Below are 16547 nucleotides of genomic sequence, written 5' to 3' on the forward strand. Positions count from 1 at the left end.
GACTTGCTAAGTATTATCGTAGGTTCGAAGTATTGAGCCTCGAGATTATAGTCTGAGCATGAGTCTGGTTGTTGGGGGATGTCCGCTAGTTGGGTTTGAATGGATTTTCATCAGTTTCTTAACTGTCGCGGTGCTGGGCCTACGGTAAGATGTAGGAGTAATGTACTCTATCACCTGAAGCTGGGAGTTATACTTAATTGGTACCAGATACTGACTCCGTGTTGCCACAGAATAGAAGGGTCAAGGTTTCGGAAACTGGTTTAAATCTGACATTATTCAAGCTCAAACTACAGCATTTGCTAGCTTGGTATTAAAAGAACCTCGTGTAGTACTCTCCTGTGGAGTGTGGTGATGGTCCTATCTAATGCTAGTGATGTTGGGGATGCCTAGTGTACACGGCCCTAGTCTTCTGTCTGGACTGCATAGACCGTGGGTATCATGTCACTCCACTATGGTGTGTACAGTCTGGGACACTGAAGTGAGATAAAATCAATACAAGTCCATGTGCATGAGTCGTGTACATGAATGAATTGATGTAAATGTACCATTGTGCTCCATGTCAAGTTGTGAAAGTTCTTTAAAAAACAGGGTTAACGTCAAAACGCTTATCATTTTTGACTGGGAGTTTTAGAAAGTATGTAGCCTGTTCATGTGAATCCAATAGATTCTTTCCCGTTACACGTGTTGTTTTGTTGCACTTCCTATTTCTAGGACATAATTTAATAATGGAAGAACTATGCTATAGGTGATATGTGAGGGTGAGTGGACACTTGGCCCAAAGAGGGTACCACTTGCCAATTTTTTATGAATTGCATTACTGTCATTTGTATCTTGATTATCCCCACATGTAAGATAATATTATGCATCTTGAAATGTAGATCTACACAAATTTCAGGATTAAATTTGTATTTTAAAGTCATTAAAGTGTTTTGGTTTGTTTTCCTTGCTGTGTCTAGCAATGTGCCAAATGGAACAGTATTTTTTACTCTGGATTAGAATGAAAAAGCCAGTCTGATAATTCAAATAGAACATGCCAACTTTAATAATACATTGTAACATTCTTAAAAGAACTTGCATTCTTTCGGAAACTAAGCCATTCAATAATCACATGACAATTGGAATAATTTCAACATTGCAGTAAATAAAAATGGTTAAAAACTTGAAAATACAAGTTTTGTAAGCTTATAAAAAGAGCATAAAATTAGAATACTGTTGGTTAATATAATTATATTAACAGTTTTACCACTTTTATGACCTATTTTACAAGACTTTTGTACAGAATACATTTGGCTGTTACATCGATTCATCAGTATTTTCATTTTATTTGGTACCCTAGGCTGTTAATTGGTAGAAATAGTGTCCCAATAGCAGACATTGAGGGTTAAACCCACTGCCAATAATAGTATTCAAATTGCAAAACCTTGACCATAAACCCACCACCAAACCTATTTGGACATTTCTCTATATTCACCATTGCTTGCATAGTATTTCATTTGGTGACGTCTGTTTATATTTTCCATTTACCTAAACTCTGGTGTTTGATATAAAACACTACAAGAGATGACTTTTTGTCCCACTTATTGTCGATATGGAATTCTACTAGCACATGAAGTCCAAGTAGAATTGTCAGGAGAAATTACCCTGAGTACCTTACTAACCTGGTCCTCCAGGAAAATTTATTCTTGAAGACTTTAAGAGTTGTTATGTTTTATTTGACTTAGAGTTAAAATGACCAATTAACCTGAGACATTGATCAAAATTGTGTTCTAATGTCAGTCATGTTTGGGAGATACAGGTAGTCTCGCAAAAATTTTGGTAGTGGCAGGTTTGAATATTGAACACACTTTTGACCCCTGATACTCTTTCTTATTGCTAAACGACTGTACCACTTCAGGGACATTGGCGTTCTTGCATGTTCGGTCATCCATTGAATGATTGAAATGTTGCGGAGTAAATCCTCTGGCAATTTATCATATATCCAGACTTCCCCATGCAGGTTTGTTCCTGCATTGACCAGAAGTTTGGCAATATCGGACAAACCTCTTTCGACTGCCATATGTAGCAGGGACTTGGTTCCATTGGTATGATAGTCCATGTTGGCCCCCCAATCTAGAAGCGCTCTCACTTTGTCAAAGTTACCATTCATGATACACCTGCCTAAAGCAGTTTCACCGCTACTATTCTGCTTATTCACATCCGCACCACCTCGCATCAATAGATGTATGGAAGCAGCACTTGCTCCGAAATCAGAGCACCGAAATAGAGGAGTTTCTCCCCACATGTTTTCAATGTTCACATCACCACCTAACTTTATTATGGTGTCGAGCATTTCCAATTGATTGAACTGAATCAAGCGAAATATTCCTGGTTCATTTTGCTCTGTATGTATCGTCTCGAAATTTAATCCATATGCTCTGAAGCGCACAACCATATCGGTACATCCAGACATCATTGCAGTGTACATAAGTCCAGTGGTCTTGTCAGGGCAGTTCTCGTGGCGTATATCGGCACCCATCTGAACCAGACGCCTGACCACCTCTAAATGCTTGCCATGTACAGCAAAATCTAAAAGAGTGCGGCCATCCGAATCCTTTATATTGACAGCAGCTCCCATCTCTAGAAGTTTATCTAAGATTTTTAAATTTCCATTTTTTGCTGCGTAGGTCAAAGGTTGCCAATTTTTTGTTTCTTCGGGCTGGTTGACATCTGCTCCAGCTTTGATTAAGCTGTTGAATGCCTCCATGTTGTCTTTCATGATTGCCATTTGCAGAGGGGTCATGTAGAACTCCCCAACATTGACATCTACCCCAGCCTGTATGAGGCGGCGCACCCAGGCATTGTCACCAGCACAAATGGCATCCAGAAGTTCAGGCATTTTAATTGCTCCTGGAAATCTGAAAAAGGGAATAAATAATGTTACTATAAAGAGAAGAATTCGAAAGATCACTGCAACATATTTGTTCATCAATCTAGTTAGTATGTATCTTGAGAACCTGCAAAAAAGGCATTTTATATTTACCACAATCATGTATTTAGAAAGTTTTAATACTGCTGCGTTTGGGACCTCAGTCGTCACTGTTATCTCATCACAGTGTGTTCATGTTAAAAGTTTAATACTACTGTCCATGGGGCTTCTGTCGTTAAACAAATAACTCGTCACAGAGTGGAAATGTGTGTTCATGTGATAATCTCACATGTCTAAATGCAGAAAAGTTACATAATGATGGTCGTGATCATTATACAAGATTATAGTGCATGTGCATGTATATACTATGAGGTAAGTCAGCTGTTTGATGGGCACCTGTCTGAAGGGCGATACTGTGTGTTGGGATAACGTGTAATAGGCCAATTTAAAACGGACGCACCAAAACCTACAAAACTGGCTAAATAGGGTCTACACAACTTGTGAAAATAACAGGTTTTGTATTAATAGACAGTAGACCTACATTGCATTAGGACCAAGGCAAATTTGCCAACTATCTGATATGATAGGCCATGGACTTATGCAATATTATGTTGACATAACGATTGGTTTGATGACCACCACTTATCTTTTCAAACTACCAAGTTATTACAGCTTATTCACAAATTTAGATTAAAAACCGAACATTTGTGAAAAAGTGATGCTTTGGGTGCCGTTTTTGGAAATATAGCCCTACCTGTATTCATCCTGGTATTAACAGTGAAGGAGTAAAGAAAACCTGAATCTCAGGATGACCTGCATTTAGCATCAACCCTGGTCAATCAAATACAACTCAGCTTCTTATACTGTGCATAGTGGCCACCTACATACCACCAATTCTACTCCCTAGCTCCTGCCTCCTTAAATTCTTTTTTTGCGTTTTCACCCCTCTACAAAGAGTAATTGTCCAATCATCCATTAAGACTGTTCCCAGTCCCAGTGTGGATGACCTCTTGACCCAAAAGCTATTAAAAGAAGTAGTCCATTGCCTCCTAAATAATAGGGCCATTATTCTCCTGTTGCTTATATCCGTCTTGGAGGTGTTGGATAGGGTATTATACCCAGCAGTCCTTGGTGCTCACCAATAGGATGCTTAGCCAGGGGCTGTCCTGGCAATGACAATCCATGTTAAATTCTGATTCCTCAGATGTTAACAAACACTTTCTCTATTGGAAAAAGTGAAGTGAACTCTGATGAAAGATGACGTTAACAGTAGATTGAGGAGGAGGACGCGAGTATTGTACTCCCCTTGTCTGCTTCTATTTTACATTATCCATCGGGATTCTATCTGATGTACACTTTGTTGAAAGGGAAATGGATGAAATGTTGGACTGGTTAGAATATAATACATATCCGTGTTTCATTCACTTCGGCTGTTGTTATGAACTGGATTTTTTTACTCCACAATAAAACGGCGCTCCCTCCTATGTAGATATCAACTGGACACTGCTGTTTAAAATAACCTGTGATTATTAAAACGGGTGGCTCTGGGAGTTTATTCTGGTATATACTGTTTACCTGGCTGAATGCAAAACATCTGTAGGCTGTGTGCCTGAACTACATAACATGAGCATCTGTTGCAGAATATCTCATTTGAATATTCGCACATACATTTATACATGAGTAGTCATCCCGAGTGATTGAGGGTTTCGTCAAATATTGAGAGTATTGCAGGAGACTAGAGTGCAGTTTAATGACAAAATTGCCATATGGCATAACCTGCATTATATATTTATCATGAGGCCTATGAAATTGAAAGAGTGCCTGCCTACCAGTATATATAGGCTATACATGTACATCATTTGAAAAATTCTCTTCTCACAAAGTTTAGGTAAGTTCTTGGAGCAGACACCAACTACAGTGGAGTCTGTTATTTCTTTTTCAACAGCAAGGTTTCATGCTATAAGAGTTGAAAAGTTACAACAACTCGCAACTACACAAGATGATGATGATGATGATGATGATGATGGTGGTGGTGGTGACTGCTGGTGATGATGATATATAAATGAAGATGATGATGATGAATAGAAGGAGGCACTTTTCCTAATCATCTAGAAGAGTCAGCTGATTTCAATCCCTCTTCGCTCAAAAGTAGGGCATATGCGCAACAGACACGTGCCCATCGTCGCCACGTGGCGCAGACACGCCCAACTGCCAAAATTTGAATTACCCGCCAAAAAATTTAGTTTAATTTTCGCTTCATAGAGGGAAGTAGCGCATTGACAGTAGTGTGCGCACAAGGTTACTGCGCATCTAGCAACCTGCACGTTTGAAATCCGACAAAACATCTCGTTTCTCTCCGAAAAAGCAGACGATTTTTAGTATTTTAGAGTATTCAGTTGAATTTAACCAAGACAATGACTTCATACAGGGTAAGGTCCATCTAAAAATACTAAGGTGAAGCTTCAAAGTACTGTATAATGCTGTAGAAAAGCGCAAGCGAGTTGGCAAGATCATGTTTTCCCCGAACTTCAGCTCTTGTGGCACACTGTATAGTCATAATAGTGTAGTGATGTGGTTGTTGGGGCTAATCTCAATGCAATCTCAGTCGAGCTTTCCATTCAGCTGGCCAGGCCTCTTGCCAAGTGCTGGTTGTCACGCCCGCTTGCACATATATTCATGACAGTCTGGAGAAGATCAAAGACAAGTGCTTGCTTGTCGCTTGTGCCCACCATAACCGGAACGGAGCGGGTATTCCTTGAAACTCAGAAATTGAATATTTTGGCCATTTGAGGTGTATAATAACCCCCAGTTCTTGGTGTGAAAGTCTAAACTATGTTATTCAATATGATATCTTTGAATTCACGTCGTTATTGTTACTTTCGATTGCACAGCCTGCCGATTCCAAGAGGGAAGAGTTCCGAAAATATCTTGAGAAAGTAGGAGTTTTGGATGCTCTGACAAAAGGTTAGTTAAACCATATCTATCTACCAGGGCTAGTCTAATCTACCTGTTTCATGTCAAAGCCTTCAAGACAATCTGGAAAGATATAATGTAAAATGCTAGAAAAGTAGCGTTATGTGAAATGTGCCTTTCTGCTTGGGATCTTCATCAAGACATGTAGAATTTAAAACAAGTTCCTAGATTAGAGTTTTTCGCCCCTTACAATAAAGTTAACTGACACCTTCCTTTGTATCTTTCAGTGCTGGTTGGTCTATACGAGGAACCAGAAAAACCAAACAATGCCTTGGAGTATCCTTTGAAAAATTGAAAGAATAAATACGTTGCTCATCGCGAGGTGATAAAATAGGTAACAGTGAATTCTGGGGGAAGAGGGGAGCTCAATACTTCATAAAAAATGAGGGGGGGAAGTGGCTGGTCAAAATTGTCGTTCACCATTTTCAGGCATGCCCTGCTCACCTTAAATTCTTATTTTGTTAATGATTAGTCTCAGTAAAAACAAAATGGAGTAGCCTATGATCAGTGGAGGGCAGATCCATCCGCTATGGCCAATTCTTCAGTTTCCTTAACCATGTGTCAGCTTCTTACGACAACATCTGGGTGCTAGTGGTCCAGAAACAGCTGATGTAGAAGCCCTCCGCCTTGAAGTCTCTGAACTCAAACAAAAACTAGAACAGTTGACAGAAGAGAACACAGAACTCAAGGGAAAGGTGAGTCGTGTGATCCATAAAATCAGGGACGAGACATTCTTGATTTTTCCCCTCTTAAAAGGTGCTTGAATTGAAATGGAAAGATCTTTGCCTCAGCTCTCGTTAGGACTTTGAATTTTCGAAATATCTGATTTTAAAGGCATATTTCAATAATTAATAATCGGTGGTTGTTCTGGTATTGCGTGCGCCGTACATCAACAACTTCTTTTCCTTCTTTCAGCTTCAACAGTACGAGCCACAGGCAGATGAACAAGCTGCGGCAGAATAGAGCAATGGATCATATAAGTTTTTCCTGTGACCATGACGAGACTGTATGTGGTTAACATTGACATCGCCCAGGAATTCTCTCCATCGATTTTCATCCTCTTTCACCTCTGGGCGGTGGCAAGATTACCTTTGGGTGTACTAAGTATGGAAAGTGAAGTCATGTTTAGTTTCAAGGATGTAACAGCCTTCACAGGATAATATTGGAGTATAAAACCAAGACCAAATTACACTCTATCAGGACTGACTGATCGGTTGTCGGTTGTCCTTGCTAATGCATTGAAGCGCTGTTGTGACTGTCGGGCACTTTCATTCATTAATCTAAATTTAATTCTCTGTATTGTCCGAGCTATTCCATGTTCAATTTATGTTGTATTATTTTGTATGATATGTTTATAGTTCCCTATAATTTATTCATCTGTAAATTTTTAGTTACAATCTGGTTTACCTTTAGAAAGGGTAATGTTTTAACTTTGGTCTTATTGCTTGGCAAGTTATTTCTTAAAATCCACTTCGAACTTGGGAACATGTTTTCAAACACTGGTACGAGAACAGTATTTTTGCTCAGATACTGAACTAGTCATTCAAACATCATACAGTGCACAAACCTAAAAACAACACCTAAAACAGTAAGTTCTTACTGTAATAGCGCCTTTTATTTCATTTCGATTTGGTTGAGTTTATAAACTTTGGTTTCATTTCATTTTGTTCACTCATGAAGTGCCAGTCTATGTCCGGCTTTAATAAATCTGCATTGTACTCTGAGATTAGGTAGCATTTAGTGTTGCTAAGTTTGTTAACTTGGCTTCCTGAATGTTGAACTCAACAACTTTTAACACACCTGCCACTGTGCATCTGCTGAATTGTAAATGATCATACTGTTGAACAAATGGTTGGTAGCAGTTTTCAGACAAAAACCTTGTTGTCATAACTTTGTTTCCTGGGCTCTAAGTAGAACGCACTCAAAGAGGCAAGTGTTCATTCGTTCTTCTGGTCACCGAGAATTTACTAGGCATTTGTATATGGCAGTTGCTTGAAATGTAATCCAGTTTGTAAGAATTGTATTATAAGCAGGAGAATAAAGGTTACATCAGACACCAGTAGTCATAGAGAAAGTTAACTATTTAAGTGGCAAAATGTACAGAAAAATGTCAGGAAATATTCATATACATAATGTCAGAGTTGAAACATTTAAAACAAAGTATTTTTAGGATGATTTATAGGATCAATGATTGGTGGTCTTCATTCAAAGTCCATGCTACGTCCACTGCATAGCTACCTCACCAGTTAGAGGATACCTGCAAATGACACAATTAAATTTGCTCTGGTAGTTCTACATGGAGGATGCTGAAACTAATGAGTGGACAACATTTTCATATGTACATGTAAGAAGAATAAGTCACGTTACTTTTTAAAAGCCCGTGTTGATGTTCCCAGAATTTTCATTAATGATGAAGAGAATTCAATAAAACCTTCATATCACATTTGTTAAATTTTGTTGGTTGTTGCTTAATTTAGATGTCATTTTTAGCTCACATGAGTGAGCTTATGTCGTCACGTCTTGTCCATCCGTCGTCTGTTAACAATAGGGGGACGTTTGCTCACTATTGAGTCTAGAAAGTTGAAACTTGGTGTGAGGATGTCGACAACATGCATCTTGATGAGTTGTTTTCATTCCATTGAAGATTAACTGTCCAGTTGAAATTGGTACCCATTTCTTGGTGAAAAGATGCAATGTAGGTTTAGGGGATGGAAATAAAAGTGGTGATCCTTTTAGAAGAGTTGAAACTAAGACTTGATAACAAGCCTGACACTCGCTCTGACCACTATGCCTTTCCGATCTCCCATCATTAGTTCACTTTTTTCACCTTCGTCTTCGTCATAACAAAATATCAACCACAGGTCATACCAGGATGCTGATCTCCTTGTTCTTCTGGAAGATGGGGTAAGGATTTTGGGACACCCATTTTTGCGGTCACGGTGTGGGTTGGCAAGTTTGCACTAAGTGTGGTACTTCGGAGCCAATGATTGTCTTCACGGGGGTGTGTCACGGCTGGTCTGGAATGGTTGTTTAGTTTTCTACCAGGCTTCAATTACAACGACAAGATGGCGCTGACCGGAATCTTCTCGAAAACAATTTTTTCCTTGAAAAAATGTCAAAATAACATTTATTCTGTGGCTGACAGAGTCGGATCTGTTAAGAATGCAAAACGTCTTTGTACACAATCTAAAGGGGTTAGACAATTGGCGCAGTTAACATTGTTGATGCATCTGAAACGGCACAAAACTTCCTAGTTTGTGAGGCAGTGTGCTCTCTTCGACGACTTCGCCACCTGTCGCTAAAACGTAGAACTGAAACAAACTGCTGGTCTGGCTTTGGCTGGCATGTCTGAAAACCTGTTTGATTGAAAGGAGACTTTTTGTCAACATCCACACCTGAGCTGAGTGTCCTGGTTTTGATATTCCCGGGACCAAACGAACCCTATCATGGCCTATGCCTTGCCAACTTATTCTTAATCAGTGTCTACACCTGATAAAGAATTTAGCCTTGGGGAGGGACAGGAATGAGTAAGACGATTTCATTTCTGATCTTCTTTCATTGTAACAGGTGAAGGGAAATTATGCTGAGTGTCCACGCCAGGTCTTCTCAGGCATTCAGCCCACTGGTGTTCCCCACATAGGCAACTATCTTGGTGCCATTCAACATTGGGTCAATCTCCAGAAGACAGAGAGCAATGTCATCTACAGCATTGTTGATCTTCATTCCATCACTGTCCGTCAGGATCCAAGTCTTCTCAGGTATATATCCTTGTTGCATCCTGGTTCTGAAAATAAAGTCATGATTAGAATAGAACATTGGGAATGGTTAAAATAATTTGGGTTGGCACTTGTGGAGGTAAATTGTTCCTTCAGTGCTATCTGATAACACTCGTCACTGTTTCAATACGGTACATTAATTCCGAGTTTGTCCAGACCTTGGGCTGCTGTTTTCTTTAGTAGAGTTAATTTTCAAAGAAAAGAGAGTGTTGATGTGAGGACATTCTAAGGACAGTGGAATATTGGCCTTGGATTGGTGTGTGTGTTGGGTGTGATATGGACATAAAGTCCAATGCTTTTGTTTTTTATTCTTTGCAGGGAAAACATCCTAGATATGGCAGCATGTTTGATGGCATGTGGAATCGACCATAAAAAGTGTATATTCTTTCAACAATCTGATGTGAGTAAGAGGGGTAAGCCAGTTAGGTACAGACCCGTTAAAATCAATGATGAATCCAAAGTACAGTTATAGCACTATCATTGTTGAAAACACCTTATGTTCACATCAGTGCATGCAGATGAAGTAACTGTATCACCTTACCTTAAAGTTATCAAACTCCTTGTTTCTAGGTTCAAGAGCATACAGAGCTCTCATGGATTTTGGGTACTTTTTGTTCCCTCGGCAAACTGCACCTACTGCCTCAGTGGAAGGTAAGAAACTGAAGTATGTCGCCTAAAGATATTGGTTTATCTGTATTCCTATTGAGTGTTATATAGTTATTCAGTTGAGAGCTGAGGGTCAAGAAATACTTTTATAAATGTGATGTACATGGAAGGTAACCAAAGAAAACCCCTGTCAGAGTCATCCTCTTTATCACATGACAATGTCCCCTGGCATCACATGACAATATCCCCTGGCACTAATGTCAATGCTGTTGATGCTCTAGTTGCCACCATAAACCTAAATGTGTTACATATAGGCCTAGGTTTGATCCCTGATTAAATGACCTCTCTGCTGAATTACTAAGGAATAAAAACACTTACAGAAGAAAATGGTTTCAAGAAATCACCAGATAGATTCTCAGTTCTCTTTAATGTTCTACTCGACATTTTCTCCTTTTCAGGAAAAATCAAAAGAGTTAACTGATGTTGGCAGTGGTTTGCTGACCTACCCAATTTTACAAAGTGCTGACATTCTTTTATACAAGTAAGTAACACTGTTTGAATGGTTTGAGTAACCTTTATATTCAGGTTTCGTTTGCTGCAAGCTTCCTCATTTCAAGTAACAATAAAGTCCTTTCGGCATCGCGAATTATGAAGTCATATGCTGCATCCCTGTGGCAGAGCATGCTTCCTTTGAACAAACCTGATGTCATTTTCTTGGAATATAAAATTTCCTATCTCTTCAGAGGGACACATGTTCCAGTTGGCGATGACCAAGTCAAACACGTGGAACTGACAGGATACCTCGGCCGGATCTTCAACAACAGATATGGCACTTACTTTCCGAAACCTATGTGCTTAGTCAGTGGGTATACATGTACCACCATCACTAGCTACGAAAAGGAACATGTCTTATTAAGAGAGAGTGTTCCCTTGTTGACCTCATGGAGTCAAAAGACATGATGTCCCATACTGGCACACTTTAGGCCAATTGAGAGTTACAAAGGTGTCACTGGCTGAGCCTTGAATCCATTACATTCTCATGCCACTGCACTCCCTTAAATATACCTTCCACTTTCCATTCTTCAGGATAAGTTCACTTTAAAGTACCGTAGACCTTTCCAGTTTTGTTTTTATCATCAAAAGATAATTTAACTGAATGGAAATGACATTATCAAAATATTTGCATGTTGGGACACAATTCAGATTTTGTAATTTGACTTTATTTTTTTTTCAGCTGAGGCCAAGAGGATTAAAAGTTTACGGGACCCGAAGGTGAAAATGAGCAAATCGGACAGAAACAAGAAAAGTTGTATTAAACTTACTGATAGTCCTGATGAAATTTTTGAAAAAATAAAGAAGGCTCAAACGGATTTTATATCTACTGTCACATATGATCCAGAGACACGTCCTGGAGTCAGTAATCTACTTGACATTCATAGTGCTTTCACTGGAAAAACGCCTGAGGAGATTTGTGAGGAGAATTGTCTTGTGGACACTGGGGCTTATAAAAAGATTTTAGCAGACGTTGTGATTGCAAAGCTTAGACCAATACGAGAACAATACTTGCGGTTAAAAAGTGACTGTCGATATGTTGAGGATGTTTTAAAGACTGGTGCTGACAAAGCACGCAGCATTGCTGAAAAGACTTCTAAAGAGGTGAAAGAATTGATAGGTTTGAAATAGAACTGGTGCTTTAAGATCAATATGTTTGAAATGATTTAATATTTATTTGACCGATTTTAAGGAAGCATTCTATGAAAGTCATTGATTAATGTATGATTTCAAGTAAAATGCTGGACTAAAACCTACTGTCGTGCAGTCTACTGGTGCCTTCTTCACATTCTGTGGCTGGCAAAGATATTTTGTTACACTGTTTCTTCAAATACTTCTGTTTATGCTGCCAGTAATGTTTACTGGGAAAGTGCACATATGAGTAAAATAAAGACTTTATAAAATAACAACTTGTTGGTTGTTCTATCGTCTGTCCTGTTGTCTCCAATGCATAATGGTAACTGAACATGCACGAATAGAACCTTGGTATTTGTTAGCAGGCAGAGGTTGGTTGATCAATCTTCTCACCATCCTGCGCGGACCGATCCCCAAGACAACACGTCTTTGTGAGTGTTCGGTTTCGCCCATTATGACCTGAATGAGACAAATACACCTTGCCCTTTGAAGAAAACAACCTACTGTCTATGAGACATCTTGAATAGAGAGCATCTCAATGTTTGGAGAACGCCCCCTCCAGCTGGTTGACAAATCCAGGCCGATTGCCTCTCCCTGCTGGTTGACTCCTCAAGGCTGGTTTGACTCGCCCTTTGAAGAGAACAGTCTAGACTGTCTTTGAGACAGCCTGAATAGGGAGCTCCTCGTCCAGTACATCTCACCCTTTGAAGAGAACAACCTACTGTCTTTGAGACAACCTGAATATGGAGCTCCTTGTCCAGTACATCTCACCCTTTGAAGAGAACAACCTACTGTCTTTGAGACAACCTGAATACGGAGCTCCTCGTCCAGTCCATCTCAGCCTTTGAAGAGAACAACCTACTGTCTTTGAGACAACCTGAATACGGAGCTCCTCGTCCAGGACATCTCAGCCTTTGAAGAGAACAACCTACTGTCTTTGAGAGGCCCTGAATACGGAGCTCCACATCCAGGACATCTCAGCCTTTGAAGAGAACAACCTACTGTCTTTGAGACAACCTGAATACGGAGCTCCTCGTCCAGTCCATCTCAGCCTTTGAAGAGAACAACCTACTGTCTTTGAGACAACCTGAATACGGAGCTCCTCGTCCAGTCCATCTCAGCCTTTGAAGAGAACAACCTACTGTCTTTGAGAGGCCCTGAATACGGAGCTCCACATCCAGGACATCTCAGCCTTTGAAGAGAACAACCTACTGTCTTTCAGACAACCTGAATACGGAGCTCCTCGTCTAGTCCATCTCAGCCTTTGAAGAGAAGAACCTACTGTCTTTGAGACAACCTGAATACGGAGCTCCTCGTCCAGTCCATCTCAGCCTTTGAAGAGAAGAACCTACTGTCTTTGAGACAACCTGAATACGGAGCTCCTCGTCCAGTCCATCTCAGCCTTTGAAGAGAAGAACCTACTGTCTTTGAGACAACCTGAATACGGAGCTCCTAGGCCTCGTCCAGTCCATCTCAGCCTTTCAAGAGAACAACCTACTGTATTTGAGACAACCTGAATATGGAGCTCCTCGTCCAGTACATCTCACCCTTTGAAGAGAACAACCTACTGTCTTTGAGAGGCCCTGAATACGGAGCTCCACATCCAGGACATCTCAGCCTTTCAAGAGAACAACCTAATCTATTCGAGACAGCCTGAACAAAGAACGCCTCACCCATTACATCTCACCCTTTGAAGAGTGTGTGGCGTATATCGCTTGGCCAAATAAGTAGATACTGGGTTTAGTTAAGGAAAACCCAAGGAAACACTGGCGTCACAGAACAAGAAAATCTTGTCCCAGGTGTGCGAGGTCGCCGCGTTTGTAACGTGCCTAGGTGGCTACCTGTCCCGCTTGTCTAATACCGGACATTGGCAAGGCAACGTCATTTCAGCAATAACGTTCGCAATGTTTACGCCATGAGTACTTGACGACAATGTCACAATCTGCATGACCGCATTAAGGATATGGAGTGATATCTGTATAGTCTTCATACAGTACACTTTCACATACCGTAGCAAGCAACATTGGTAGTTCCAGGCACCCCCATCATAATGACACCCTGTAAACTCAGTCCTATGAGACAGACGATCGCGAGGTTGTGACTTTACTACAGTGACGGATCTTCAGACAAATTCTCTATAATATCTCTGTTGCACTGTCGGTGATCTTATTTTTTCATACGTGGTAGTCTAGTGGTTGTGGCGTCTCCATGCATGGCTCTTGAACGGTCTGTTTTTGTATTGTCTGGCGGTGACATTGTCTTCGTGCGTGGTTGTGATAGACAGAATCTCCAAATCAGTCTCAAACGGGAGGGCCACTGCATATATTCTCTCACATACAATTACTCTAACAGCAGTGGCCTCGGTCAAACCTTAAATAGATTGCTGTTTATATAGGTCTGTGTTTCGTCAAATGCATATATCAAAGAGTTCGCTGCTTTACCATACGGCCGGGCTGGTTTGGTGCGGGAGACGAAAGGACTCTGAGAATTTGCAATTGAATTATCCCGCCCTTTCATTAAGGCCTACATTTCAAATGGCCTTGTGGGATTGTCACATGTCCCACACGTCACATCCCAGGCCCTCTCTGGCGGCCCGACGCAGGTCAAACTCGCAAAATGATTTCTGGTGCCCGATTTAATCTGTTTTAATCTCAGTAATCCTTTGCCAAAATCATCTCAATCTCGACGAATGGTAACTGTAGGAGTCGGCAAACGTGTAGAGAGGAACAGTTTCCTGTAAGTAGCATTTTTTGGTGTGATTTAGAACTTGTTGTTGTGTTCAGATTTGTATGTGGTGCTGAGTGAGGCGGGGAAAGAGCAATGCATTGCCGAAAACGCCAACTTCCCTCCCCACATATTTCAAATACTTCAGATTTTCAAAATTGGCATATATTGTCAGTGGGCAGTTCCCTAATCCCATCCCCGCTCCAAGTCTAACAAAGATAATACATGTAGTATATTCGCAGAACTGCAAATTCGTGGTATCAAGTCATTTGCTAATTGAATTACTCGTAAATCATTTTTGTAATCAAATCATCACCAAAAGCATTATCATGAAGATTGGAAGACATGGACAGTTTCGAGTAAATTGCTTGGATAAGCATGTCGTAAACAAACGTTGCCTGTGAAAAGGTATTTTTTTAAATAAAATGGGCGAAATTAATTTTCGCAAACCATCTATTATCAGCACTCTGTGTAAATTATACAGCGAGGTGTATTGGTATATGTTCGCTAACCTCGCTACTGTTGAGGACCCGCCTCTCGGTTGGCGAATGTCAGTCAGTGCCGGTGGTCAATTTCTGTCTAGACATTGAATATTGATTTCATAAGAATTACACCAGAATTACATAATCATAAATAATCCTTACTCACTGTGAACTCGGCTAGGAACTGTTGTAGGTTTCAGGTTGACGAATGTCAATCAGTGCAGGTGATCAATTTCTGTCTAGACATTGCATATTGATTTCATAAGAATGACACCAGAATTACATAATCATAAATAATCTTGACTATAAACTCGGCTAGGAACTGTTGTAGGTTTCAGGCGGCCTGACATGTCTTATATTTTTTTTGATTTGCCTGCCACACCCACACATGCCGCACCGTGCGGGCGGTTCCTGGTCAGTTTCATTGCAATGCTGAGTTGCTGCTTGCTGATTAGTTTCGAGTTGTTTTGAAGATACCATAACTTGCTAATTAGTATTGTGTAGTGCGCCTGCCTCTATTTTTGAACATTTTTACGCTGCGTGAAATACCTAACAACAACACTGTCTACATGCATCCCCCATTGTAGCAGTGTCCTCTTGCTAGTTATGGCACATGTCTGGTCTTTACAGCTTCACCATGAGTATTTGTCACACTGTTTCCATGTCTGGTTGTTGTCTGGCAGTGTCCTCATGATTCGTATTGGCAGTGTCTTCAAGACTGATTGTGACTTGTTTCAGTTTATCCATGATGGAAATGTATGACCAACTCGATTGATGGGCAATCGTGAACAGCAAATGAATGAATAACTTGCTATTAGGTAAACTCATTATCTTATGTCCTTTTCTGTTTCTTTCGTTTTAGATGTCCGTATTGTGTGTCGACAGAACAATCACGATTGCTCTTGGCCGAGGTCTCAGTAATACCAAAGGTATTCGTTCATCGCAAGAGTACGCCGCCAACATGATGATATGACGTCATCGCCACTGTAGTGTCCAAAATAAACTCCCGAGGTATCGGAGTGTTACGCCATGCAGAGAATCCGGGAGCGACGATGTCGATTGGCTGTGCGAAGACGATCAAAAACGGTCCAAGATGGATTCAATGGGTTGTACATGGTGAGTAAATTTTTGTGCCGACTTGATTAAGCGTAGAGCCATCCCTTTTTCCATCTCAAATATTTTGGTACTTATTACTGCAAAATCAATATCCAATGATATAAGATTAGACCAATTTATATAGACAGGCCAGGCCCTTCCAACTACAAGTGTGTGATTTCTTCAACCTCCTCGTGCAACTTTTATGGTATACATCATTCACGTCATTAATAAATTAAGGAAAGAAAGATAGACACTTGTCCGCGCTCTCTAAAAAAGCGTCCCATACTTTTCATTGGT

The 16547-nt window shown here is 40.3% G+C and overlaps 3 protein-coding genes across 6 annotated transcripts; 2 read left to right on the forward strand and 1 right to left on the reverse strand.

Annotated features, from left to right (window-relative positions):
* Positions 1-983: 983 nt before the first annotated feature.
* Positions 984-4542, reverse strand: LOC135488240 (putative ankyrin repeat protein RF_0381). Of its 4 annotated transcripts, none has more exons than XM_064772761.1 (2): positions 4481-4542; positions 984-2894 (listed from the first exon to the last, which is right to left on the reverse strand). In XM_064772761.1, exons 1-2 carry the CDS (start codon positions 4534-4536, stop codon positions 1754-1756), a joined length of 1197 nt encoding a protein of 398 aa, XP_064628831.1. In that variant the 5' UTR covers positions 4537-4542; the 3' UTR covers positions 984-1753. The 4 variants fall into 4 exon arrangements, with proteins under 4 accessions (XP_064628831.1, XP_064628834.1, XP_064628833.1 ...); XM_064772764.1 differs by lacking the exon at positions 4481-4542 and adding an exon at positions 4045-4457; XM_064772763.1 differs by lacking the exon at positions 4481-4542 and adding an exon at positions 3794-4457.
* A 657-nt stretch (positions 4543-5199) lies between these two features.
* LOC135487674 (c-Myc-binding protein-like) lies at positions 5200-8330 on the forward strand. The gene is made up of 5 exons (XM_064771711.1): positions 5200-5334; positions 5797-5869; positions 6106-6154; positions 6444-6573; positions 6794-8330. Exons 1-5 carry the CDS (start codon positions 5320-5322, stop codon positions 6839-6841), a joined length of 315 nt encoding a protein of 104 aa, XP_064627781.1. The 5' UTR covers positions 5200-5319; the 3' UTR covers positions 6842-8330.
* Positions 8331-8947: 617 nt separating this feature from the next.
* LOC135488157 (tryptophan--tRNA ligase, mitochondrial-like) lies at positions 8948-12181 on the forward strand. Its single transcript, XM_064772630.1, has 7 exons — positions 8948-9072; positions 9446-9636; positions 9973-10054; positions 10225-10305; positions 10719-10801; positions 11004-11122; positions 11495-12181. The coding sequence occupies exons 3-7, from the start codon at positions 9989-9991 to the stop codon at positions 11941-11943; spliced, it is 798 nt and encodes a 265-aa protein (XP_064628700.1). The 5' UTR covers positions 8948-9072; positions 9446-9636; positions 9973-9988; the 3' UTR covers positions 11944-12181.
* Positions 12182-16547: the final 4366 nt, after the last annotated feature.

This window comes from Lineus longissimus, chromosome 5 (assembly GCF_910592395.1).
Source record: "Lineus longissimus chromosome 5, tnLinLong1.2, whole genome shotgun sequence".
Taxonomy (NCBI): domain Eukaryota; kingdom Metazoa; phylum Nemertea; class Pilidiophora; order Heteronemertea; family Lineidae; genus Lineus; species Lineus longissimus.